At 38.4% G+C, this 27,770-nt stretch overlaps 1 protein-coding gene across 1 annotated transcript; it reads right to left on the reverse strand.

The window, feature by feature from the left end:
• Nucleotides 1–1,079: 1,079 nt before the first annotated feature.
• Nucleotides 1,080–23,009, reverse strand: unm_sa1261 (un-named sa1261). Its single transcript, XM_055183986.2, has 4 exons — nucleotides 22,824–23,009; nucleotides 11,600–11,807; nucleotides 5,564–5,766; nucleotides 1,080–4,655 (listed from the first exon to the last, which is right to left on the reverse strand). The coding sequence occupies exons 2-4, from the start codon at nucleotides 11,751–11,753 to the stop codon at nucleotides 3,801–3,803; spliced, it is 1,212 nt and encodes a 403-aa protein (XP_055039961.2). The 5' UTR covers nucleotides 11,754–11,807; nucleotides 22,824–23,009; the 3' UTR covers nucleotides 1,080–3,800.
• Nucleotides 23,010–27,770: the final 4,761 nt, after the last annotated feature.

Consider the following 27,770-nt stretch of genomic DNA (forward strand, 5'->3'; position numbering starts at 1 on the left):
TCTCAGCGGCAACTGAGGAAATGATGCACAACCATTCAAAAACATGACTGGGGTACTAACTATACAAAACTTAATGCAAATGGGTGAAGTCTTCCTTTAAACATACAAGAAAAGTTACTTATTAATATATGAGACAATGGTGGCTTTTTAAAATCATGTATACTCTTTTTTTACCTGGGCAGTGACAACTGGGATATATTTTGACATTTTTTCTAACAGTGTGGTGCTTTGCTATTAGTGTCTTTTCTAGTAAATCTCAGGCAAGTTCCATTAACCCCTTAAACCTTAATACATGTCCCATTAAACCTTAATACGTGTGTATTTGGCCAGTTAAGAGCTAATGATGTTGAACTTAATTAAACACTACCAACATGCCCAATTTTCCAAGGTTCTTCATCAGTTCTTTCATTATCATTATACTGTAATAAATCATCTCATGGTTTCTTCATTTCTCTAACTTGTTTGATGAACTGGCCAGTACTTGCCCTTAGTCTTCCAACAGCTTCTCTATCCCTACATACATACATTATATTTTTGCTTAATTTTGATCCTAGATATCCCTAGCACTACAAATGAAACGTTTGGTTCAAAACGTGATAACTCAGTTTTTTTACATTTTTTTTTTTAACTCTAAATATTAAGTTTTTCCCATCTAAAACACACAAGCACATTTATGCATTTGATATCCAAAACAACCTGCAGTGCATTATAAAGTTCAAATTTTTTTATCAGTATGTGTGTTTCCTGGGTTTGAACCCATGCCATTTTGTGCTGTTGCTCTACTGATGCAATGCTCAAGCACTGAGCTATACAGAAGCACATGCTTTGTAGCTGATGCTTTAAATAAGTTGTGATAAATAACAATGTTGTAATTTATAACATATATTACTTCCATAAATAACATTTATAAAACTAAAACATAATGTGATACATCTATGCCGTTCCCCCACACCTTTGTGCATCTTGTTGTGATAAAATGAATCAGTTGCATTGAAACATTTCAAATCATACAACTGCAAAATATATAAAGATCCATATTTGAAATCTTGACACTGATATGCAATAGAAATGACACCCACATCATTCAAAACTTTATTATGTACAATATTTCTCCAGAGCAATATCAATTCATGCTATTTTTTTGTTTTGCTATGTCCCCTTGAAGAAAGATTTTTTATCTTCTTTTCTTCATTTTTGCAGTGTTAAAATGTCTCTTGGTGTGATGTGAACAGAACCACGCTTTCTCATCTATACCGCACATTAATCAGCACAAAGAAAATGTATACTTAAGATACATTATGTACTGTTTGTCTGCAACATCAGCTCCATGTTCAGCAGATGAAGCATTACAAATATTTACTGTTTATTTGCACATTTTCCTTTTTGAATACATTGAAAATAATATCAGATTATACAAACTTGCAGTCTTGCACTACTTCAAAGTTTACTTCACAATAATTGCAACAACCCTTAAAAAGTAGCATTGATCCCATCTGCTTTGACCCAAGTCTTCTGTTAGATCCATGCAAAACATCAGATGCGCAACTTTTTTGGCTTAAAAAAAATTTTGCTACGTTCTTTTAAACAAGAGTATTAAATTGAACAAATCTCATAATACACATGAATACACATCCTAAATGAAATTGTGCAAGATTTGATAAGAACGGGGTGACACGTCCTACTTTATTGGCATCTAAATATAAACTAGTCAAGGTTTAATAGCTGATAACCAAATGTGAATGTAATTAAAGGCCCATATAAAGAATTCTTGTGCAGATATACTGGAGAAAGTTATTATCTGGTCCAGTGAAGCCACATAAAATAGTGCTCCCATTTTACTTTAGTAATATTATGTATTTCTAGTGAAACAGGTTGGGAAATACTTGATTGGGAACTTACCATGTGCTTGGTTATAGCAGCCAAAAGGCAAAGATGAGGCTTTCATTTTCTCTAATATAACCAAGCCATTGATGAATTATGTGTAGTAAGACCAGAAATTTGTATTAAGAAAGAGAATATGATCAATTGTCATGTTAACAGTTAACATTACACAGTGAATGGTACCGTATACCTGAGAAATCCCTAAACATCACTAAGCACAGTACATCACTGAGACATCAGTTAAAGAGTGCATCATCTGGAGAAAACCGTATTTTAAGTTTTGGATTAAAGTAGGTTCATGTCTACAGTATATATTACAATGAACACACACTGTAGGACATTTCAGCTATGTACTGTACATCCCCCACATTAAATAATCCAGATGTTTTTCATTTAATCCAATAAATATAATATAAAAGGTGATTGACCACGATATAAAACAATATATAGTTTTTCTGGAAAGTTATGATGGGGGGCCACGTTAAATAAAAAGAAAATACCACATACAAAGAAATTCCAAAAAGGTTTTAATTCAAGGTCAATGTTTTTCTTATGCTGATAATATAAATAATATAATTTGTGATGAAGAAAAATTCCCCTAGTGGTCTCAGCACTAAGCAATAAGCAAATGTGCTTTTAAGGTATCAATGATGATTAGACAAAAAAACAAGAAATGCACAAAACAAGAAATGCTTTGTCTTACAGTTTTATCAATCTATCCACACCCAAAGATTGAATGGTTTTCGAACTGTGCTTCTGGGAGCCATCATCATTTAATGATACTCATACCGCTACAACCACCGCCTTGCTAAAAGCCTTTGTCTTTTGTCTATATAAGACACAGATGTACTGCATATACACTTCCTAAGAGGGATATGCATCGGTCATTCAAAACATCCTAACAGTCTTCAGGAATAAGTGGTGTTTTGTTGTACTTATCAGTACATTTAGACATTTCAGCAAATTTATTACAACTCTGCAGTGCTACGGTATTAAATAAATAAAGAAAAGGTCAGGAGTACAGGACCAAAATAAATATACCACACACTTCCAAAGTGATATCCACTTACCACAGGGATACAAAAGCAAAAAACAACAACACAGTTCACCCAATGCTAAATTAGAAAAAAAGTAGATCTGTCAGGACTCTGCCTTGAAGTCTTATGTTATATTTGTATTGTGTCATGGTGGCAGAGTTCTGGCAGTCCCAGGCCTTGTGTGGAAGTTCATGCCTTGTTTTTGTGTGGCATGTGCCTCCGGTGTCTTGTCTTGTGACCCCGCCCCCTCGTTCTCCTGCTTATTAGTAATCATTGGTTTTCTCCCATCACCTGTTCCCGCTCGTTATCTTGTTTGGTTTCTTCTATTTAATGTCAGTGTATCTTTAGTTCTGTGCAGGTTCATTGTGTTGTGTTCCTCGTGTTCGTGTCTAGTTATCCAAGTCAGAGTCAAAGTCAAAGTTTAGTGTTATCTGTCAGTGTTTCATGTTTTGTACCCCCTCGTGGGTTTTTGTGTTTTTGTAAAATAAAGTGTTCTCTGTTTTTCCCCGACATCTGTTCTACAATTCCTCACAAGATCCCTTCTTAATAATTTCTTGGAAAAACCTTCAATAACCTTTAACATATTGTTTGAACCAAAGACGTTGCTTTTATATTATTTTAAAGTTTCCATTGTGAACTTTCTTAATTTTTGATTGATTGTGTGTAGAAAAACGTAGTCGAGACACAATCAGCAGACCTCAGCGATTGTCCTACACGTTCCTTCTGACACACCAATCATAAGGAACAGCTTCCACTTTTTGGGATTCTAGTCTGGCACTTGTATCGAACATCAGCCATACCATTTGTTCCTTAAGGACTTGAGACTTTACTGTCCTTACAAGACCAAGTATACGCTCAAGGCAGATTGATGCAAAATGACCTCTACACGCATATTTCAATTGGCGTCGCCAGCAGGATGCGACCACTGTTGCCATTGTTGTCTCGGGAAACACGCTCATAACCGCCGGTGGAGGAAGGAGGGCTGTTTGTAGAAGTTGAAGAGTAGTGCGCTGTCACCGGCTCCATGACGATACCGCCTTTAGCTACCCCACACACTGGCGACAAGCTCTGCTGGTTCAAACGATCCACCAGCTCATCTTCTTCTGAGGAAGAGGAGCTGAGCTTAGCCTGATGCCCGTTCATTACTGTGCCGCTGTTGCCGTTACTGCTGGAGGGGTGGGTCGTGTTTCCGTTCTCCGTATCGAGCATCCAACTGTGGTTAAAGTAGCTAAAGACCTCCTTAACAGAGCATCGCTGATCCTGCTCAATAGATAGAAGGTGCCGGAACATGCGGAGTGCCTCGTCCGTGAACCGCCGCCACTGTGATGGCACGGTGCCCGATTGTCTCCGCCTGTGCTGCCAGCGCACAAACTCGTCATAAAAGCCATCAGACGGCAGAGCCTTTTCCCAGGGGAAGTTTCCGGTGAGCATGCAGAAGAGTAGCACACCGAAGGCCCAGACATCAGTGCTGTAATCTACACATAAGCCCTCCTGTCGGCCGGAGTCGCACAGTTCCGGTGCCGTGTACGGGATGGTTCCACTCACCCGCTTCACCGGAGAACCAGCACGGCGAGTCATGCCGAAGTCCGACAGTTTCACCTTCCGGCACTCCTTGTCAAAAATGAGGATGTTCTCCGGCTTTATGTCTCGGTGTACCAGTTTCTTGCAATGCAAGAAATCCAATGCGATTGCCACCTGGTGCACACAGCGTTTGGCCACACTCTCAGGCAGTCCGACCTACGCACACGAGAAAGGAGAGAATATGATATTAGACACTAAAACAAACTGTGCACCCTGTGGTTGCATAATGGCCATTATCAAAATTCACACAGACAGCCAAATCCAAAGCATTTGAAGCCCCCGCAGCAGAAAACCTGATCAGCTGTGAACTGAAGTCCTACTGCAACAAAGCAACAAGTTTGCAAGGAACATAAAGTCCTCATTAATATCCATGTGACACTTGTTTCTAAAAATTGTGAAAAGACCAAGTGAATTTCACGATTGAGCTCTGAACATTACTTGCCAGAATATCGTAATAAAAAACTTCACAGAAATACAGATTATTAAGGGTGTTTGAGGCATGCATCACTATTGCTTACATTTAAGGTTGGGGATTCAAAAGTGTTATGGGCATTAAAAATGCATCTCATTGTGTGCTAATTTTTTTTATGCAATAATAATCACTTTTGATCTTGTGGGTAATAACATTGACAAATAACATCCATAGACTTGGATATAGACATTGAAGGAGGCCAAGCCATACAGATGGCATTGATGAACGATATGTGAAAAATAATGTGGGGTTTTTACCTTAAACACATTGCATTACATCAAATACACAAAATAATGTCATATGGTTTAACTAGTGTTAAAAAGCAACTACCCAACATCCAAAAACTGAACACCCTAGAAATAATGTACAGTAGCAAGCACCTACAAAAACCAACAGCACAATCAGATACCATTCATATTTGAAAATTATTCATATTTGGATCCTAACAATTGATCAGAAACAATATCACATTATGTCTCTTCACTGGGAATTCCGACCCATGCATGCCATGACCTTGCTGTTTCTACAGTAGATTAACCAGTTGATTAGCTCAATAACTAGAAGCGGACAAAGGAAGCTCTTGCTCTCTCACCTGGGGAGGAATGATGTCGAAGAGATCACCTGCCAGTGCGTATTCTTGAGCGAAGATGTAATATTCATCAGTTTCAAAGAAGATGCCAAACATGTTGATGATAAAAGGGCAGGGTGACAGGTAAAGTGAGATGCTGTACTCCCGAAGAAAACTCTTCAGCTTTGTGGTTTTCTTTCGCAAGAATTTTAGGGCCATTTTTGTTCCTGGAGGGGATGAAGAGGAAGAGGTTAAAAGTGCTTGACATTTAAAACATTATTCTGCCGCTGAGACAGAATTAATGGCCTACGTGCAAGATAAGAACATGGTGTTTAAATGTCATGACAAGAAAATGTTTCAGTCAGGTCATGTATTAAAAATGGAAAAGATCAGTTTGACTTCGGAAGGTTTTTTTGCATATATTGCAACTTATTTTGCTCATTGAAAGACTCAAAGCGTACAAATAATGCAATTAATAATAACACAGTGATGGGTAAATTCTGGGACAACACATTTAGCTCTTTGCAAGCATTTGAATAAATAGGTAATTCGAATTTCGCTCCCCCCATGACGTATTAAGGGGATCTTATTAAAATGATACCACCCCTTCAACTGTGCTATCCAACCATGAACGGCCTCACGAGTGCGATAGACAGAGAGAAAGAATGACTGACAGCACGAAGCGTTTGTATTCCCTCAAACACAAACAGGAGCCTACAATCTTATAACTTGTAGTTTTAATAATCTTTCTAAAGATTGAATTAAGTTCTAAAGGATTAACCTTACCTTAGTGCAACAGAGAGAGCGAGTGAGTGAGAGAGAGCGAGTGAGCGCTTGAGACTCCGCCCACCTGAGCAGCTCATTTGGATTTAAAGGGATACACACAAAACGGTGCATTTTTGCTCAGACCCATAAAATGCCTATTTTAACATGCCACAATAAATTACCTATATGGTATTTTGAGCTAAAACTTCACATATGTACTTTGGGGACATCAAAGATTTATTTTATATCTTAAAAACGTTTTGTGGAATGTCCCCTTTAAATGAGTGTAAAATGTTAGTTTCTATCTTCGTTTTTATGGCTTGGATTAATGATGAATGATGTCGATAATGTCTTCTTAGTAAACCATGTTAGCACTAGGTCAATACATGTTGCACTATTGTTGTGCTGTGCCACTGATCTGTGCGCAGACTTTGTCCGTTGACCAATCAGAGCAGAGTAGGCTACTGAAAGGTGTAGTTTAGAAAGACTGAGTCGTTGAACGGCATCAAACGAATCGTTTGGGGATCCCTGAGAAATGGGGTCATTTTAAATTTATATTTTGAGAAAATTACAGTGTTTTTTGACCTTGCATGCATTTAAACCTGTTGTCCGGGACTTATAAACAGTGATAGGACACTTAAAATTGTCATCTTATTGGCTCTTTAACCTTTGTATCAGGGGCGTTGCTTGACATAAAGCTCTACTGGGGCACAGGCCCCCAATTTTTGCTGACTTTTTTTAAAAGCCTGCTGTGTGCAAGTCAAGAAGTGTGCAACACTTACAATGTCCTTTGCTTAATCCACTATTCTACAGTGCAACAGTTAGTGATATAACCACCGTTTTTTTAATTGTTCAGAAATCTCGTTTTTTGGTTGTGCATTCCAATTAATTTCAATTCAACTGCAGTTTGTTTGTTTTTATTTAAACCTTCATAACTTAAAAAATACAGCTAAGTAGCAACATAAAACAAAATAATAACATGATAACATAATAATAAACATGTCTTGACAAAAATGTTAAAAAATGGATTTATCTCGTTTTGCAACGAAACTCTTAATATACAAGCGTATATAATAAGTGTAATCTTCATCATACCTAACATTATTAACATGTTTGGAGGCATAAATAACATGTTTGAAAATAATGACAGCAGAGAAATATTTTCTACATTATACAATGATAGCAATGAATAATAACTTATTTTTACAAGAATATTTTAAGAAACCAGTCATTTTATGACTGCTATACTAAATTATCTGCAGTCATAGTTACTGCTAACTGATATGTAAGTTAGTGTCCTAGAGTTAAATATTAATAAACTAAATATTAATTTCATATCTGAAAATACAGAAAAGTATAACACATACATCTGTTGATTTTCTCAGCAACAATGCAATTCTATAGACTTGACAAGAGGTTTTCCTGAGATTTTTCATCTAATGTTTGAGACTTGACTAAGTGAGGATGTAGTTTGTCTTACATCCCTTAAACTCATCAAAACTCTCCAAAACATTTCTGATGTCCATCTACAGAAGCCAATAATGATCGAGTCAAAATATGATTAGGATTATTATTTAGAAACTTACTTTAGTCTCGTCATGTTTTCATAAGCTAACTCAATCGCGTGGCGTCACCTTTTGAATGCGGTTGTGCGCAAATGAACGCAAAGACGCGCGCCCACATGCACAGCAAAATCCCCGGTGTTAAATAAACACTGTGGGTGTATATATAATCCACTCCCAGATGGGCGTGCACAAAGACCGGTGTCAAAATTCAACACCGAAGCAGTGTTAAAGTTAATGAGATAATGAAGTGATGATTAAGACATTAATGGTGAACACCTGCTGGTCATTCTGTGTCAAATTAACCTTAATTTTAGAATTTTCCCTGTCTTTAATTTTTTTATTTTGATGACTCTTTTTCTGGACAAAGCAATACCAAAACAATGCAGAAAGACAAAATATTTAAATGTAATAGATGAAATCCCCACAGTTAAATAAACACTATCATCATCTCTGTTTGAAAACTAAAATTACAACTTGCTTGCAGAGTTACATGGATAACTTCGATACAACTGCTGTAAATCTGATTAATAAAGTTAGTCACCATTGCTCCGATTAGTGTTTCCTTTAGTTGGGTACTTGGGTCTTAAAGTTATTGTTAGTTTTTTTCTGCTCATTGTGGCAGTGTGTTAATTAAACACTTCTGTTAGAGCAGAGAAAGATGAGAGAAATGAAGTCTAGAACTGTTACAGTGTTAATTATTATGAAAACATTAGTGTTGTGATTCAATGTTCTCATACAAAAAAATAATCACTGTATATAAGTGTATAATTTTATATTTGATCCATCCCATGAAATCCATATAGCCTTAAGAGTTAATATTTTTCACCGAAATCTAATCTGTGCTTTCAGTCAGACACACTAAGACATCAACAATCAGCCTATAAAACACAATCATGGTGACAATCAACAACAAAACTTCATGCCGCAATGCATGCTGGGTACCAGGATTGTAGAAAACTCATTTATAACTCCCATCATGCATTGTGACATGACAAACTTGTGCAAATTTCTTACCATTTACTGTCACCCTTGTTGAGATTTGTATCAGAAGTTATGATGTCTCTCTTAAGCAAAAAAAAAATAATAATAAATAAAAATAAAGCATTACAGCAGTCTTACAGAACAGTGTCTTTCATAGAGCATTTTTGTATTTGCATTGTTGTCTTTATCATTTATTTATGATCAAATGTTTCAATGATTGGTAAAGAATAAAATAAATAACTAATCTCAGATGCTATGACAAGTTTTCCCTCTACATCAAGCAATGAACAAACAGTCTTAATAAAACAATGTTACAATTGCTAAAAGAGGAAAATTAGTTTAGTGAAGGTTAAAGGAAGAATGCCTAACTAAAGGAAATGTTAATCACAATAATGGTGACTTCAAATGAACCCATAAGAAACACAAACTTAAGATTTAATGTGATACATTCTGTGATTACATCACGTCAGAAAGTAGATTTGTCTACTAAATCACGTGTGTGGATGCTGGAATAGTTGAGCACTTGTTTGTTCTGACAGTTTAGAAGTTAAACTTATCATCCCGGTTTAGAAAATAACGCTGCAAGTTATAATTTTAGTTTTTTTTAACAGAGATGATGATAGAGAGGTAAACGTGAAAGATTGCAGCTTTTGTGGTCATACACCCAACAATGTTCATTTAATACTGGGGATTTCGCTGTATTCATCTATTGCATTTTGTCTTTCTTCATAATTTTAGTATTACTTTCTCAAAAAAAAAATCCAGGAAAATTTTGTCAATTTGACACAGAATGACCAGCAGGTGTTCACCATTAATGTCTTAATCATCACTTCATTATCTCATTAACTTCAACACTGCTTCAGTGTTAAATTTTAACACCAGTCTTTATACACACCCATCTGGGAGTGGATTATATATACACCCACAGTGTTTATTTAACACCAGGGATTTTGCTGTGTGGATACATGCGTACACGCGCCAATGCGACTACTTCGTCGCTTTTACAAGCGTAAATTGGGCAACTACATTGCATATTGATCCGTTTTTCCGCGATTGTCTTTGTAAAGGATTGCACTAGTTAAACTTGAGATTTACACCGGGGCACAAAAGATTTACACTGGGGCACGTGCCCCAGTAAATAGCGACGCCCCTGCTTTGTATTATGTACGTTTTGCAATAGGCTACACGTGTCAAAGCAGTGGTGCCTTCGAAGTCTGATACACATCGGTCCAGCTTCACGCATTTTAAAAATGAATCGCACAATAATTGTTTTTACCTTGATTATCTTGTTTTTTTGTAATTGTTTGAATCAAATATTAAAATTGAAAATCAAAAAGATTAATCGCACAGCCCTTCAACTCAAAAAGTTTGTAAAAAGGTTGCGTCAACTAATATTATTAAGTTGAATTAATTAAAAATTTGAAGGCAACCAGGTAATTTTTTAGTTGAACCACATTTTTTACAGTGTATAATAACTTATACAATAATATATACAATCAAATCCAGCTTAAAATACTAAATGTTTCACAATCAATGCCACCAATATCACCAGTACTTGTTCCTCTCAGAAAAGCAGTGAATTTTTCGAATGTATTATGTAAAATACTTTTTGGAATAATTGGAACCACCAAATGAATGCCATTGCAAGGACACTCACATTTTTAATAACAGGTCTCATTAAACAAAAATTGACATTTAAAAAAAATGCCATGAGAGAGAATCATCACTGAAGGCTGCTGCATAACACTGTGGAGGTTTTGCATCTGCAAAGTGTTTAAAAAGTCAAAGTCAAAAGAGCCAAATAAATAGCAAAGAAGTCATAGATCACAAAAGCTGTCGACTAAAGATAAAGCTGTTCACAAAGCAAAACAGAGGACCACTATCAAAGGTCAACCGACAGCTGCATCTACTTGGGCAGATGAAACTGAGACTGTAGGAAGTGGAATAATGCATTTTAGCCCTTTAATACTTAAAAGAATGATCTCACATTAAACAAACAATGTTAAGATTCTCTGCATTTGAGTACAACGTTTGGTCACAGTAAGTAGGTGTTCTTAACTGTGTACCTTAAATGTAGGTATATGAACTAACATTATCTACTGTCCTACATTTAATGGCATTTAGCTACTATTAAACTTTTGAAAACCTTAAAGTGAACAACAAATGTAAACTCTTGTTTCCTGCTACTGTCCTCCATATTCTGGCTTTGATGCACTTTCTTGGTTTGAAAGACACCTCATAATGTAGATGTAATATCTTTCAGTTGCTGGAACAGATATCCTGATGTCAGTGTTATGATGGCATATAAAATGAGTTCTGTTGAGGCAAGTGGAATTGTGATTCCTGGAAATGCCACCACAGCTCCCTGCAGTGTCAATCCTGTGAGTATGGCTGGTCCTTCGTGTGAATAATTAATGAGATGGAGGGTAATGGATGTTCACATGACAGATGTCATGTTTTCCATCTCTTTGAAAACTAGGGAATAAACATGCCAAGTGAGGGGAAGGGGGGTCACTTTACAGGCTGGATAAAACCAAAAATACTCTGGGATCAAACCCATGACGTTCATGTTAATAACACAATGCTCTAACAATTGAGTTACAGACACACCTGTCATCAGAATGAAGCAGTTCAGCAGCTCGGTCACTCAGTGTTTCATCAAAGTTTTTATAAGCTTGTCTGCTCCAATGTAATATGTAAAATGTATAATTTGGTCATTTATTTGGTAAGTCCATTCCATTCTACTCACCTCTGATCTTGTGGACAACAAGGTCCACCTTCCCGTAAGTGCCTTTCCCAAGCTCTCTGATGACCTCATAGTATTTATTGATGTCCACCTTGTCCAGGTTCTGGGCTGTAATGAGCTGCAACTCATCCAAGATGTCGATAGAGGAACGGGACATTATTCCAGATGGGTGGGGCCAATGATGTCAACAAAATCACTATGATTTGAAAATCTGGAAAGAAAAGTATATAGATTATTATTATTTATATATGTAGTAAAAGAGAAGCCAGAAGCGGTTAATTTTACAACTTAGAAAATGGAAAATTATTGCACAATTAGAAAGATTGTGGTGCTTGGTGACTCAAACAAGTCCCTAAAAAATGTCTTATGCAGCCCACTGAACCACTCTGTATGACCCTTTCATGTGAACAGCATTACCGGCTGTATGAGAACATACGAGCAAAATTAAAGCAAAAATCCAAATCAATATCCTTTGAAACACCCAAATGAACTTTAATTAACTTCTGCATCACAAAACAGGTGTCAGAAGAGAAGCTGTATGTTGCATAAAGCCAATTCACAATTTTTTAACTTGTATGCACTGTATTGGCTCATCATATCAATTTGAAACCCTGTGGTAATCTTCAAAACAAATACATGCAAACAAACAAACAAACAAACAAAACTGTACAGTACAATATATAGCATCAAATCTTCTGCACTGGCAAGCACAGCTTCACACATTCTTCAAAAATGTAAAAATACAGTTTTGCATGCTATTATAATTACCAACATCTGTCATTTTAGCATGTGTCGCAAAAAATACTCATTATGCAAATGAATTCAACCAAATGGCAAACAAGAACATTGGATATTTCGTTTCATTATACAGAAGTCATAATACATGCTCGATGGAGTATCTAATACTACAGAGTATGGGCCCTATTTTGACGATCTAAGCGCATAGTCTAAAGCGCACGGCGCACAGTCAAAAGGATGTGTCCGAATTCACTTTTGCTAATTTAACGATGGGAATAAAGGCTTTGTGCACCTAGCGCACAATCTAAAGGGGTTGTTCCTATTGCAGTCTCCACAATAACAGACCGGGGTGCAACCATCATTCACGAATGTGAACAATGACAAACACGTTAAAATATGTCTTTTATGTCTTTTAAAGACTTTGTGCCGTGGACCTTGCATACTTCGATCAGATGGATTTGTGTTGTTTCCAGACAGACCATTAAAGAACGTGACACACACGTCTCCCAGAAATCCTGTTTAATTCAACCAATCTGAGGACATCTTCAAAGCTGCTTAAGTGTTTCCAGTTCGGTGTGCCTTATGCAAGACGTTCAGCCAACGGTCCGTGGGTGTGATGTCTGAGGCTGAGACTACTAAATGATTGAAAGTATTTCACAGCCCTGATGGCACTTTAGTCCTGCCAGTGCTCATTAATAGAGAAGAATGAGGATTTCAGGACTTCCTGTCCATCCACACCATCTGCAGAGATCTGAAAATGTGTGCGTTTTTGTGAAACAGAAAGAGAGTGGGGGGAGGCCATGGAGCTCCAGGAATTCTTTTGTTTTTGGGCTACTCATCAAACACTTTGGACCCCCTTTTGTGAACAGCAGGGTCAAGCAATCTCTGGAAAACACTCACTTACATACACAGCAGATGAAAGAGGAGCTGTGAAATAAGATGGAAATCGGATGGACATAATTTATTGTCAAGTAACATCTGAAAATTTACAAGAGACAAAGCTGAATATTGAAAGTGAGACTGGCTGATATGTGCTGTGTCATAGATTATGTTTAAATTGTCAATAAAAAAGGGAAAATAAGGCATAACTACAGATAGGCTGTGTGTACGCTACTGAGCAGTTGCTAATGTGTTCTTAATGATTAGGCAGTTTGCAATGTAAAAACCATCATCTCAGTTAAAAAATAATTCAATATGATCAGACTAAAAGACTGTGTTTGGATAAATCTTTAGAGGTCTAGGAGGAGTTGCAGTCAGAGAAAGAGGTTAGGTATTTTGAAAAGAACTAACGTATGTTTGTACAATGTTTTTACAGTGTTTTGCCAACATGATTATGAGCAGTAACTGGATGTTATCTTTCAGAGCGGTGGACATAGACACTGAACAGCCCACACAGTTTCACCTCTCCTGAGTAACTAAATGTGCCATCTTGTACCACAGCCTGTTTCACGCATCTCTCCATTACAAATGTGATGAGCCTGGTGCTTATAATGACCTGTTTCTATTTCTTATGATTTCATCATCTAAAGAGAAAGCAGGCCTGCAAAAGTATGAAATGGTGTACGTTTCCAAACTCTTTAAATGGTATACAAACAGCTTAATCAATGCTATATAGGCAACACTTTACATTCTGACCATAATCTTAGTCTAGTGCAGTGGTTCCCAAACCTTTTCAGCGTGCGGCCCCCCTTGTGTACGGTGCATTCCTTCGCGGCCCCCCAAAGAAAATTTGTGACAAAAAACTGTTCTAAAACTCAACATTTTAATAAACAAAACATTAAATATTACAAAAAAGTAGTGCTTTTGACTAGTAGCCTTATTTTTTTAGGATTAATTTCACAGAATTGATGATAAATTAATGTATTTCATAAAATGTCATAAAACTGGGGCCCCCCTGGCACCATCTCGCGGCCCCCCTAGGGGCCCGACCCCCAGTTTGAAAACCACTGGTCTAGTGTCTATTCCCCTAATCTTTAAACACTCCTCAACCACATTACAAAGCAACAGTTTGAGATGAACAATGACATCCTGTAGCCTGCGAAAAACTTTGAAATAAAACCCTTTCCCACAAAAGTAGCATTTAGCCTTTTTCATTTTCTGCTGTGTAACTTCTGTTGTGTTCACTTTTCACAGTGACTGAATTTACAATTTGTCCTAGCGAGCAGGCAACCAAATCTTCTAGACTTTCCTTGAAGATGAATCCAAGGCCATACATTATTGTATATAGTCACTAGAAAATAATAGAGAATGGAGACGCTTTTGAGTCAGCAAGCAACCATCAAGCAATGACCAGGGCCAGACGGAATCTGCAGACTTTATTTGCTTTTTCGGCAGATTTTTTTTTTTTTTTTTGAAAATCTGTGTTGTTCTTCAGAATCATTTTAAATATTACAAAATTGCATGTAAAATAATTACTTTTTATAGGCTTACAATGAAAATGGATACACCAAGCAATGAGTCCTCTGAATTAAACTAGACCAACAAGTTTACCTACAACCAGATAATGTTTATCAGATAAATATTTTGGGTAACACTTTACAATAAGGGTGCTTTAATAATCATGAATTCATGCTTAGCTAATGCACAGATAATACTGAATTAATGTATTACTAATGATTATCTAAGCTATTCATTAGCTATTCATTAATGATTGCCTCATTAGCAACTAATGAGGAGTCTGTCTGGTTAATATATTAGTTCATATGAATTATTATTAATTAAATATGTAATTGTGGATTAATTCCATCATCACTTATTTTATGAACTAATAGTGTTAATTAATTTATTAATTACCACAATGAGCCAAAGCCTTATAATACAGGTAAACTAACATGCATTAATTATTAATTACAGCATTAGTAGTGTGTTAATTAATACTATTACTAAATAATGAGTTAATAATGATGTGCCTCAACAAGTAAAGTCACAAAATAATGTTATATTTGCAAACCATTAGCTAATGATTAATTAATAAGTAATGACCATCACTAGAGTTTATAAAAGCTATTTATTGTCACTTTTTGTCCGATCGGTTTGTGCGAAAAAACGAACAGTATTTATATAATTTTTATCCTCTAATACAACACTATCCCCAGAGCAACATGTACCTTCACATCTCCGTTTTATTTATTTTTCTAACCCTATATCACGAAATTGCGTGACTATTTCACGCATGGACCAGCGTGAAAATGTCACGCTTTGCCGCGTTTGAGCGTGAGCATGTCAAGCTTTTCTGTTTGAGTCACTGTCACGTATTGGTTACTCAACTTTTTTGTCCTATTTTCAAACCATTGTCGCTTCGATTAAGGGTTAGATTTGGTGCTTGTGTTATATGTCACTTTAAGTATTTGTCACTTTAAGTATTGGTTTATAAAAGAAAAGATACAAGCCTTATTCTTTTATATTTTCTAAACTTTACCCAATTGTCACCTGACGTTGAGGTTAGAGTTTGTTTAGGTAAGGATGTCATTTTAGGTAAATCTAACCCTAAACCGAAGCGACAATGGTAAGAAATTAGGACAAAAAAGTTGAGTAACCAACACCTGACAGTAGCCCCTTTCACACATACAGTCTTTACTGGTAATTTACTGGTAAATTGCAGTTAACAGATCATGTGTGAACAGAACCTTTCCGGTAAATCAGTGCTCCCAATTTACCAGTAAGACAGGTTGTAAGATTACCAGTAATTTACCGGTAAGCGCTATGTGTGAACGAAAATTATAGGATTACCGGCATTTAAAACGGACAACGTCAGATCGTGCTGACAGCTTCGGGCCAATCATAGCGTTTTAATACAGATGACGCGTTTACCCCCGCACTGTTTACGGACGTTTCCACACACATGCTGCTTGAAAGTTGAGCACACCTGAAGTTTACGTCCACATTTCTTCACCAAAGTTGTTTAAAACAGCTTACCGCCGAATTGCTGACGTCCTTAGCACGCCCTCTGTGAAGCCTAACGTGCAAACAGTAGTGTTGTTAAAAACGCATTTTCGGTTTGACGTCGTCTCATTCAATGTTGTTTGGTCATGAGCAACTTCACGACTGTTTACCACAGACGTGAAAACAGCAAAATACGGACCGTGGATATGAACGACGTGGATTGTTTACAAATACAACACTGAGCTCGCCGCGTGCTACAGGTACTTCCGCTTTCTCAACGAATTTACCGGTATTTTGATACTGATGTGTGAATGATGTCTTACTGGTAAAATAACGGAACGCCACTGCGTGTGTGAACAGCACATTTTTGTATTTACTGGTTAATTCATTCTGGTAAATTCATGGTAATTTACCAGAATTACTGTGTGAAAGAGGCTAGTGACACAAACAGAAAAGCGTGACATGCTCACGATCAAGTGCGGCAAAGCGTGACATTTTCATGCTGGTCCATGCGTGAAATAGTCACGCAATTTCGTGATACTGTATTTTTCACATCACCGTCTTATTCATCTAATGTTTAATGGCAGGTTGCGAAACAACTTCATAGGTGCATACCGCCACCTACTGTATCGGGAACCCCGTATAGTTTATAAGCACACTCATGCCGTGCACTCAATACAGTAGGGGGCGGTATGCACCTATGAAGTTGTTTCGCAACCCGCCATAAAACATTAGATGAATAAGACGGTTAAGTGAATGCACGTGTTGCTCTGGATAGTGTAAAAAATGGATAGATGTAAAAAAAATTAAATACTGTTTGGTTCGTTTAGTGTCTTAGGACATTGATGTGTCGTCACGAGCCGCAGGGTTTCATTTGGATTTGTCTATGCATGTTTTTTTGTCTATTAGAGTTTGTTACCATCCACTTGTACCACTGACAGACTGAAACAGTTGGACTTAAAAATGTACATTTGTGTTATGTATTAGCACGGGTGCCAGATTAATACGGATAACTGTGTTCTTTTTATATTATTTTATTGTATATTATTATTTTTTAAATTTTTTAATATTGTGTTTAAATGTAGTGTTTTTGGAAACCAGTGTTTAATAAATAGCTTTTATAAACTCTAGTGATGGTCTTTAATTATTAATTAATCATTAGCTAATGGTTTGCAAATATATCATTATGTTGTGACTACTTGTTTAGGCACATCATTAACTCATTATTTAGTAATAGTATTAATTACCACACTACTAATGCTGTAATTAATAATGTATTAATGCATATTAGTTTACCTGTATTATCTGGAAGTCGAAATATAAGGCTTTGGATCATTATGGTAATTAACAAATTAATTAACACTATTAGTTCATAAAATAAGTGATGATGGAATTAATTCACAATTACATATTTAATTAATAATAATTCATATATGAACTAATATATTAATCAGACAGACTCTTCATTAGTTGCTAATGAGGCAATCATTAATGAATAGCTTAGATAATCATTAGTAATACATTAATTCAGTATTATCTGTGCATTAGTTAAGCATGAATTCATGATTATTAGGGCACCCTTATTGTAAAGTGTTACCACATTTTGTATATAAAATTACATATATTATTGTTTATAGGGGTGGTTTCTCTGACAGAGATTAGCTTAAGCCAGGACTAGACCTTAGTTAAATTAGGAAATATAACTAGTTTTAACAAACATGCCTTACTAAAAACATTACTTGTGTGCATTTTAAGGCCAAACAAAGGGCACTGATGTATTTTAAGATATGTCAGTGCAAGTTGTTTTCAGTTTGTACAGCTCTTACTTTTATTTTAGTCTAGGACTAGTCTAATCCCTGTCCGGGAAACCGCCCCATAGTGTTATAGCAGAATAAAAAGCTTGTTAATACGTTCTCATTATGAATTTAGCATGTATCAATATAATTTCAATGCAATGTAAACTTTATATTAAGCACAACAAGAGCATTCGTCTTGTAAACAGATTTTAAATGGTCATGTGCTGAGTCGCGTCACAGACAAAAGAGTCAAGTAATATCTTCTTAACTTTGCGGTAAGTTTTATTTCATCTCAAATATCAATGCAATGAAATCATTCACTACACTAAAGATCAGATATAAACAAATATTATATTGTATAAAATACAATACAATACAATACAATTTTATTTGTATAGCACGTTTTACAAACAACTTACGTTGACCAAAGTGCTTAACAAAGCAAGGAATAATAATACAACACAGGGGAAACACAGGACATCAGAGGAACATCAAGGAATATTAAAAGCTTTTTAAAATCAACTAAAACTAGCCCTACATCTTTATAGCGTCCCTAAGTCTTCACTTTTTTCTTTTGCACTGTGATGTATGAAGATATTGAATAAGCCTCAGTCGATCGTAATGAAAATGCAAACATTGTGTAATGTAAATCCTCTAATGTTTAGGCCAATAAACAGCAGAACATAAAAACTTGTTAAAGTGGTTTATACCAACAAAGGCTCATGGCAATTCGTACGCATTTTACAAGACAGCTAATTTGTATGAATTCATATGACAACGATTTGCTTTTGCCCCTGTGATGCTGAGTTTAGGGTTGGGGTATCATTTATGCTTTCTTTTAATAATTATACTCTTTTGTACGAATCACATTGTACAAATTCATATGAATTAGTCAACTGGTAAAATACAAACAAATTCCCCTGAGATCAGATGGTTTCATACCTCAACACCCATAATGCATGCATTTTAGTGACTCTCTCTTTATGGTTATCAAATAGTGTACATATAACTAAAAAATTAAAATGGTCTCATTACCTTTTTGTACTTTCAGAAAACATCAGTCTGTCACGCCACAGAAGGGAACAGGCAAGGGTAAGCAAAACTGAGTGAAGTTTATTGAAGCAGGGCCGCTACAAAGCAGCAAACATCAAGCAGGTAATTAACTTTGCAAGTACTGTAAATGTAAAGTCTAGTCTTTGCGTATGCAGGTAATGATATCTCGACCAAGGAGGGCGAAGAGGATCCTGAGCTGAGGAAGAGCACAGGTGAACAATCTGCAGAAATCTGACATGCAGGTAAGACCAAAGAGACCAGACACCATGTGAGATGTGAAGGCTGCTTATACGGTGATGAGGGCGTGCAGATTATGGTGAGTAGGAACTCAGGCGAGGAATCCTGACCATCCTGAAAAAGGCAGGACAGGAATCATCCAGGAGTCACGGAGTTGCAGTAAACACCGGGAACCAGGGAGGTGCAGTGCGCACCGGGAACCATGGAGGTGCAGTCCACACTAAGAGCAAGGGAGGTGCAGTCAGCACTGAGAACCTAGGAGGTGCAGTCTGCACCGGGAACCAGGGAGGTGCAGTCCACACCAAGAGCCAGGAAGGTGCAGTCAGCACTGGGAACCTAGGAGGTGCAGTCCGCACCGGGAACCATGGAGGTGCAGTCCACACCAAGAGCAAGGGAGGTACAGTCAGCACTGGGAACCTAGGAGGTGCAGTCCGCACCGGGAACCAGGGAGGTGCAGTTCGCACTGGGAACCTAGGAGGTGCAGTCCGCACCGGGAACCAGGGAGGTGCAGTTCGCACCGGGAACCATGGAGGTGCAGTCCACACCAAGAGCAAGGGAGGTGCAGTCAGCACTGGGAACCTAGGAGGTGCAGTCCGCACCGGGAACCAGGGAGGTGCAGTTTGCACTGGGAACCTAGGAGGTGCAGTCCGCACCGGGAACCAGGGAGGTGCAGTCCACACAGAGAGCAAGGGAGGTGCAGTCAGCACTGGGAACCTAGGAGGTGCAGTCCACAACGCCATGGATTAATGGCGAATAGCCCTCCCCCTCCAAAACTTTCATGGAAAAGATTTCGGTGGTGCATACTGTCCAAACACCTCCTAATGCCAGTGCCATCAAGGCAGAAACAGTCAATGTAATGAAGAAAATTTGTCTTGCCTCAAAAACAGACTAAAGCAGGACGTGACGATTGAAATGGCCGTTAGTAATAAATGTATGAGGGTGAGATATATTAGCTTGTCAACTGAATATGCAGTACAAATCTCTTTATTTAATTCCATTCAATTAACATTTATTTGCGTTGATTTTATAGCACTGTTGCAAAGGACACAATGTAAAATACACATAAAACACAACAATTCAGAAAAACAAGTATGATTAATCAAAGCACCAAGCATGTGTAGCATACATGAAACAACACTGTGTATCAAGCACATGCAAACATGTACCCTTTTCCAAAGCTTTTAATCAAAGTACCTAAATACAATGTTAATGTACAGTATGTTATTGTATGTAAACCCCAATACAGTAATTTAATGCCAGTCACATTTACATTTATTTACATTTTTTGGCTTCCAGTGCAAGGTAAACAAAATCACTATGGTTTTAATTATTCTGTTTAACTATGAAATACATTACATCATGCTGGTAAACTAACCTCCAAATGGTGTTTCATGTTGAATCTTTATTGCCAATCCCATCTAATTCTTACAAACTAGTAACATAAAATGTTGTTCCACCTCTTTGGGTCTCTGTCTAAAACCACTGTACTTTACAACCGGATGCTTTACTGTGACTGCAGTGAGCTTTCTGAGTCTGTACAGAAGTCCCATAAGCCCCGTTAGTCCCGGTCTATTCACCAGATCTGTTCCTCACAACACTCACAGTGCTATGAAGCACATCAAAGCTGCCGCGTTTGGCTTTGTATTTTGTGTGCAGAGACAGATCGGCAGAGACACACACAGCTCGAGAATCTAAACATGTCTGCTGTTTTCACAGCACAACTCAAACTTCTGGTAAAACTACACTGGTTAGTCACAGGCTATTGGTGAAGTTAATAGTATTTTAATGGTTGTTCCTGGTTCCAGTATGTGTTACAACTGTGTAACTTCAAATACAATGTTTTTTAACTAATATTTTATCAAGCAAAATTGTTAAATTAATAATTAATAATAAAGGCTATGCAAGACTTCCACAAAATTCAAACCCACCTCAATGAGCACAAAGTAGCAATATAGTTACAGTAGCTTGCATGTTAAGGTAAACTTCCAGTACTGAATTTACAGTTCTACAGACCTTCAGTGTACTTATTTCAATAGTAATAGGAACAGCAGTGTGTACTGCACATAAATTACTTGTACGTACATTGCAAACCTGTGGCAACTCTGGACCCCCCGGGCCCATCCTTTAAAATCTATTTTCATCATTCGCTGATTTAATAAAGGGATTGTGACATCTCACATGAGTATTTGACTAACCTGTAAACAGTTATGTCAAAGATTATGGGGGCTCCCTTAGCTAAGCACCTCCCCCCCCCCATTTGTTGGTCCTGGACCAACGTTTTAATCAAAGAAACTACAAATTACCATTAACTCAAACCCTACCCATTTCCTTCCATCAAATTAAGTGTTAAATAATAGTTTGAGAAGAATTTTTTAAAGCCCCTAAACCATTCCTAAATCTAACAATCTGTCAATTCCTTCAGAAAACAGTGTGAGGCGCACTTGAAAGTTTATTTCAGACAGAAATCTTTCGGAAAAGGTTAATACCGACATTGGGACAAATAATGGACACTATTGCTTTGTGGCAGCTCAGCACAAGAATTTATATGCATGTAGTATTTTAATTTAAATAAACAGGGGACCCCCTAATTTATATTTTTGTGCTTTAGAGGGGGTCCCTCGATGCTTATAGAAGGTCTGGGACCACCCTAGCCCCCCCTCAATTCAAACACTGCTTGTAAACATTTATTCCCCTTTGTGGGAAATCGCTGGATATTTATTATATATCGCCATTCAGTCCAAAATAAATTTTGAATATGAATTTCAGTCCAAAATAAATTTTGAATATGAATATGAATTTTGGTCAATGTTGCCCAGCCCTAAAAGAAGATCATAAGTAAAGACAGGAATGATTTCTGTGTGTGTGAAATTATCCTGCATATTCCACCTTTAATTTAACACTGTGTGCAGTCTGCCAAACTTGTTTCATTTAAATCTAACATAATGTTTGCCTTATTTACCCTGAATTGTCCAACATCACATAGGTGGTATTTTATCTGCTCTCTAACAACTACTCACCTCATAGTCAATGCTTTCACTCTGTCAAGCAACACCCCATCACGTACACAACAGTAATAATCTGTACTGATGCATTTAATATAACGGATACATAGTAAACCTCTGTGGGTATGTTTAAGTGTGCACGTGCGTTTTAACCACATATGAAGGTCATCTGTAAATGAAAAGCATAAGGTTTCATTTCATTTTGGCTCACACCTGCCTGGCGCTCAATCTGTTTTGGCTGGCTATTGTTCTTCCTATGCAGATTACACAGTGATGGGCTCAGCTGCAATCAGACCTTTGTCAATAACGCGTTGCATGTTTGCATGCGCTAAAGCAATGAAGCAATGCACATCAAAATATTTACATTTAAAGTCTGTATTATGTAAACTGCATCTATGTTTTTAAGTCTCAGTTGCTTTAATGCAAAATGAATGACTGTAATGACAAATGAAAAACTGCTTAAAGTATCGATATGCAATTATGTTTCTCACTCTCAAAATCAAATAAAATGTTTCCTACCTTCCTAAGACACAAAGGATGCGCAGACCCCCGCTGTCATTCCGGCAAGTGCTCATATAGTTAGTTACCTGTACATTAAATTTGGATTTTTTTATTTCACTAAAGCCTTGTGTAAAATTATTGAATGTGGTTCGTTTGCAAACCATCAGCTTGAGCATCCGACTCAACTGAGGGACGATTGTGTCTTTGTAAGTACTGTCAGCGCTGGACCAACCCACTAAGCTGATCAACTAATCAGAGTACAGACTGAGACAGCACTCGAGACGAATCAACCAATCACATACGAATCAAGGTCAGACAGACGGCATCAACCACCAATCAGAGAGCAGTGCGCTGAAGCGCTTATGTCAGTACATTTTGTCTCTGTACAGATTTCTCACAGCATTCGAGTTCACGCAGTTGCAGAGCACCAGGCAAGAGAAAAGCAGGACGATAAGATTTTGTATTACTCTGACCAGTTTTAAAACATTCATAGTTCACATGGTAGTGGAATTGATGAAATTGTTATTTGTGTGCATAATAGTTATGGTTTTTTAAATCTTTTTTCATTCTTATACAGACAGCACTTCTAAATGATAATGACAATGCGCATCTCTGCAGTTTACAACATTCATTTAATTGATAATTTCTCACATTTTCTTTTGAAAATAAATTATCCTGTTACAGTTAACTATTTTTTAACAGTTGATGTTACAGTCAGTTTGGCTAAGGTGCTGCTATCCAACTATAGGGCTGAACCTTTTGATTATTATCATGCCCATTCAAACCAAGATTTGCTCTGTCAAATTTTTGGACAAAAAATGTAATATTTAATAGAAAAAAAGACAAGCACATTTTTGACATGTAACTTAAGTCGTTTTACCATGAATGCTAAACACCACATATACTTATTTAGGAAAAGGCAAGCCATCACATTTCATTGTTTTACTGTATGTGCCATTTAGGGGTGGCTTTGTCTGAAACAGTTGGTACCACAAGAATACACCAGCATGGAAAGCTATAGTGGCAACTGGTGAAAATGTGTTCAACATAACATTTTAAAATAGACTTGTGTTCCTAGATATTGCAAAGTGCAAACCAATCAAACTGGTGATTTCAGTGTTTTTTTTTTCTGATGTGCAGTATACACCAGAAGATAGAGATCGAGAACAGGGAGCAGACTGTGGGCGATCTGTGGGTGTGCTCGCTAAAGCATCAAAAAATGAATCCTGCTTCTCTGTGCACATTAAATCAATACACACATGTAGCTCATAATAGACTGTATCATAGCATGCACACCTGCTACATTATACAGTATTCACAATAAGTCTTTAATATAAAGCAGAAATCTTAAAATGACAGAGATATTGCTCATTTATGTTGTTTCATTTTATTCAGAACATAAGAGGATCAGGATACTTGTGCAAACAAAACATATGGTTATACTTGTTAGGTTTAATAATACTTTAAAGGACAGAGTAGGGGAGAGCGAGGTAAGTTGTCGGGCTGTCACACTTTTCATAACTCCAACACTATCTCAAAAATCAAATTTGTGCCACTTTGCGTTACAACTTCAACTTCGTGTTAACATGCGGTCAAGATCGCTCTAATCTGACGTTGGCACGATGTTCTTATTTTTTTGGCTTATGCAATACAACTTTGTTAGGAATGAATGTTAAAAACTATTATTTTGCACAAAGATGAGACAATAATGTGTCTTTTGATACTTACGTTGAGCTAAACCTGAGATTTAGCCAAAATTAGCACACATGTCATTTTGGGGCAAGTTGTCTTAAAGGGGCCATGGAATGAAAATCTGACTTTTTCCTTGTTTAAGTGCAATGATTGGGTCCCCAGTGATTCTATCAACCTAGAAAATGTGATAAAGTTTAACCCAGTAACTTAGTTTTGGTAAACCATTCTCTACAAGCACATGAAAAAATAGGCGTTGAAATGTGGCTCTCCTAATAAAGTCATAAGGAGCTCTTATTATAATAATACCGCCCCTTAATCTGCACTATCCAACCACAGCACTGCCATTTAGTGCAGAGAAAAGCACAATTGAGTTTGAATTGCAACAAACCACCAACATTGCGATCGCGATCAGTGTTTGAATTTCATCCGCTCATTTGCATTTTAAAGGATACAAAACAGCACATTTTTGCACACACCTACAAAGTGGCAATTTTAACATGCTATAATAAATTATTTATATGGTATTTCAAGCTAAAACTTCACATATGTGCTCTACCACTAGGGGCTGGCTATGTTTGACTAAGCCACGCCCCTTTTTAGCTCCCACCTCGAGGAGGTCCCCAAAGCCGACCCAATGACCAGACAAACACGGAAACAGGTAAGTAAAATTTAAAACAAGCTTTATTGAATTTAAATACTTAAAAGGACTGGGAAAATTTGGGGAAGGGAAATTTAAAACTAATGGCTTCTCCTCCCTCCAGGGAGACTACAGCCACGGGTAAACGGGGACAGAACAACAGGGGTGCCAACCACCGTCAACGGGGAAGAGGGAAACGTCAGGCTCCTGCCTGGACCCTGCTAGCCGTGGCGCCCTCCTTCTTCTCTCCTGGAGGCAGACAATTTTTGGTGTGACTGGTAGAGGTCTTTCCCACTGTCCGTGCCCAATGGTTTACTCTCGCCTTCTTCTCTCTCCACAGGCGGCCACTCGGACAACAAGGACACTGTTACTGGACTTTGAATGTTTCTCACCGGCTCCCTGCTTACAGCTTTCTGGGTAAGTATCACGTTCACCGTCGGTTCCTCAATGATTCACTCTCGTTTTCCTCTCTCTCTCTCCACAGGTGATCGCTAGGACACAGAAACACTGTTACTGAACTTTGTATGTTTCTCACCGGCTCCGCTGCTTACAGCGTTCTGGGTATGTATCACGTCCACAGTCGACTCTTCAATGATTCACTCTCGTTTTCCTCTTTCTCTCCACAGGTGATCGCTAGGCACAGAAACACTGTTACTGAATTTTGAATGTTTCTCACCGGCTCCGCTGCTTACAGCTTTCTGGGTAAGTATCACGTTCACAGTCGGTTCTTCAATGATTCACTCTCGTTTTCCTCTTTCTCTCCACAGGTGATCGCTAGGGCACAGAAACACTGTTACTGAATTTTGAATGTTTCTCACCGGCTCCGCTGCTTACAGCTTTCTGGGTAAGTATCACGTTCACAGTTGGCTCTTTACTGATTCACTCTCGTTTTCCTCTCTCTCTCCACAGGTGATCGCTAGGACACAGAAACACTGTTACTGGACTTTGAATGTTTCTCACCGGCTCCGCTGCTTACAGCTTTCTGGGTAAGTATCACGTTCACAGTCGGTTCTTCAATGATTCACTCTCGTTTTCCTCTTTCTCTCCACAGGTGATCGCTAGGGCACAGAAACACTGTTACTGAACTTTGAATGTTTCTCACCGGCTCCGCCGCTTACAGCTTTCTGGGTAAGTATCACGTTCACAGTTGGCTCTTTACTGATTCACTCTCGTTTTCCTCTCTCTCTCCACAGATGATCGCTAGGACACAGAAACACTGTTACTGGACTTTGAATGTTTCTCACCGGCTCCGCTACTTACAGCTTTCTGGGTAAGTATCGCGTTCACGGTCGGTTCGTCTGTAGGTCAGCAGGGGGGCGGAGGTCACACACCACCTCGCCGGGTCGAGCGCTGCCCTATCCCCACTGTCCGTAGGCCGATCGAATCCCGGATAGGGGCGCCCTTTCGTAGAGACCACGGGGGCGGCGGACCCTTTCGCCTCCGACTCTGCGACAATACAAACACAGGTAAGCTTACACCACAAATGCTTCTAGTATTTTACTCACAGCCCTTAACAGCTCTTGGTCTGCGTCTCTTCGTACTCTTAAAACAGCACACAGCGTATGATGGCAATGAGGTCTGAGGTCGTTGGCCCCTTCGTCCTCCGCCCAGGGAAGAGCATAGATGGTGCGGGGCTTCTCTGACAAGACACACAGCAACCCACAGCAAATACACAGCACCACTCTAACGTGAAAAAGCTTATGATTTGTAAAGTCTCACTCACCACACTGTAAGTGCAACACCACAAGGGAAACGCCCGATATCCTCCACTGTGCTTGGGGCTAACGTAGAGGCGATGGCAAACCGACCAGACCAAAGTCGCGTTGCTGTGGCTGTATGGACGTATGCTTCTAGCGGCTCGTCCACCACGCTAATTATAGGGGTAGGGCCGCCTTCCTAATCCTGGAGGACTCCAACGATCACACAATGTAAGTTTCTGCCAGTTATGCTACACCAACGGACATACTCACAGCAGATAGCCTTTGTTTACGTTGTGCAACGAGGTCAAATCCCTTCTCGTTTTACTCCTTCCAAAATACTAGTTGGACCAGAGTTCCTTTTCTACCCGAAGGGTTATTCAGTAATTTCAGCCGGTCCACCGTAACTGCAACGAGAGAGGGGGGGACGAGAGAGAAATATAGCCAGTCACCACGTCTAACAATGAGCACAGCTCCGTTCCTCAGCACACACTCGACTCCAACTGTCATTTAACTGTGCTTTTTATACTTCTCTTTACACTCCAGGTATCCAATTACCCAGCGATCTCTTTAACTAGGCACAGCTGTGCCCAATCGGCTGATTACAACCTTCGCGGAGCCGCCGGATGTCCGGTGTTTCTATTTTTCCGGTCGGGGCGGAAACATCCGGGCGGAACCAAACTTCCCCAACTTTTGGTTCCGCCCTGAAAAGTCGTCACCCCGTGACATCCTCCCCCGCCAATACATTCCAGTCCCTGGAATGCCTTTGAGTAGTCCACTCACCATAGCGGGAAGGGGGCCGGCCGCGGTTCTCCCGTTGGGAGCGCCTTACAGGGGAGTCAAGTTCGGCGGGCTCGGCGGGCTCGGGCACAACCTCAGGTTGTCTTTGGGCGGCCAGAGGTTCGGCTGGCTCTGATGCTGATTCTGGCTGCCTCTGGG

The sequence above is a fragment of the Misgurnus anguillicaudatus genome, chromosome 19 (assembly GCF_027580225.2).
Source record: "Misgurnus anguillicaudatus chromosome 19, ASM2758022v2, whole genome shotgun sequence".
NCBI classification, from domain to species: Eukaryota; Metazoa; Chordata; class Actinopteri; order Cypriniformes; family Cobitidae; genus Misgurnus; species Misgurnus anguillicaudatus.

What these genes read in the sequence shown, in the direction of transcription:
- unm_sa1261 (XM_055183986.2), bottom strand. Translation starts at nt 11,753, where the DNA reads ATGTCCCGTTCCTCTATCGACATCTTGGATGAGTTGCAGCTCATTACA. An exon ending in TGTTGTCCACAAGATCAGAG is followed by an intron (nt 5,767 to 11,599) that starts GTGAGTAGAATG and finishes CATCCCCTCCAG; the next exon opens with GAACAAAAATGGCCCTAAAA. An exon ending in TCGACATCATTCCTCCCCAG is followed by an intron (nt 4,656 to 5,563) that starts GTGAGAGAGCAA and finishes TCGTGTGCGTAG; the next exon opens with GTCGGACTGCCTGAGAGTGT.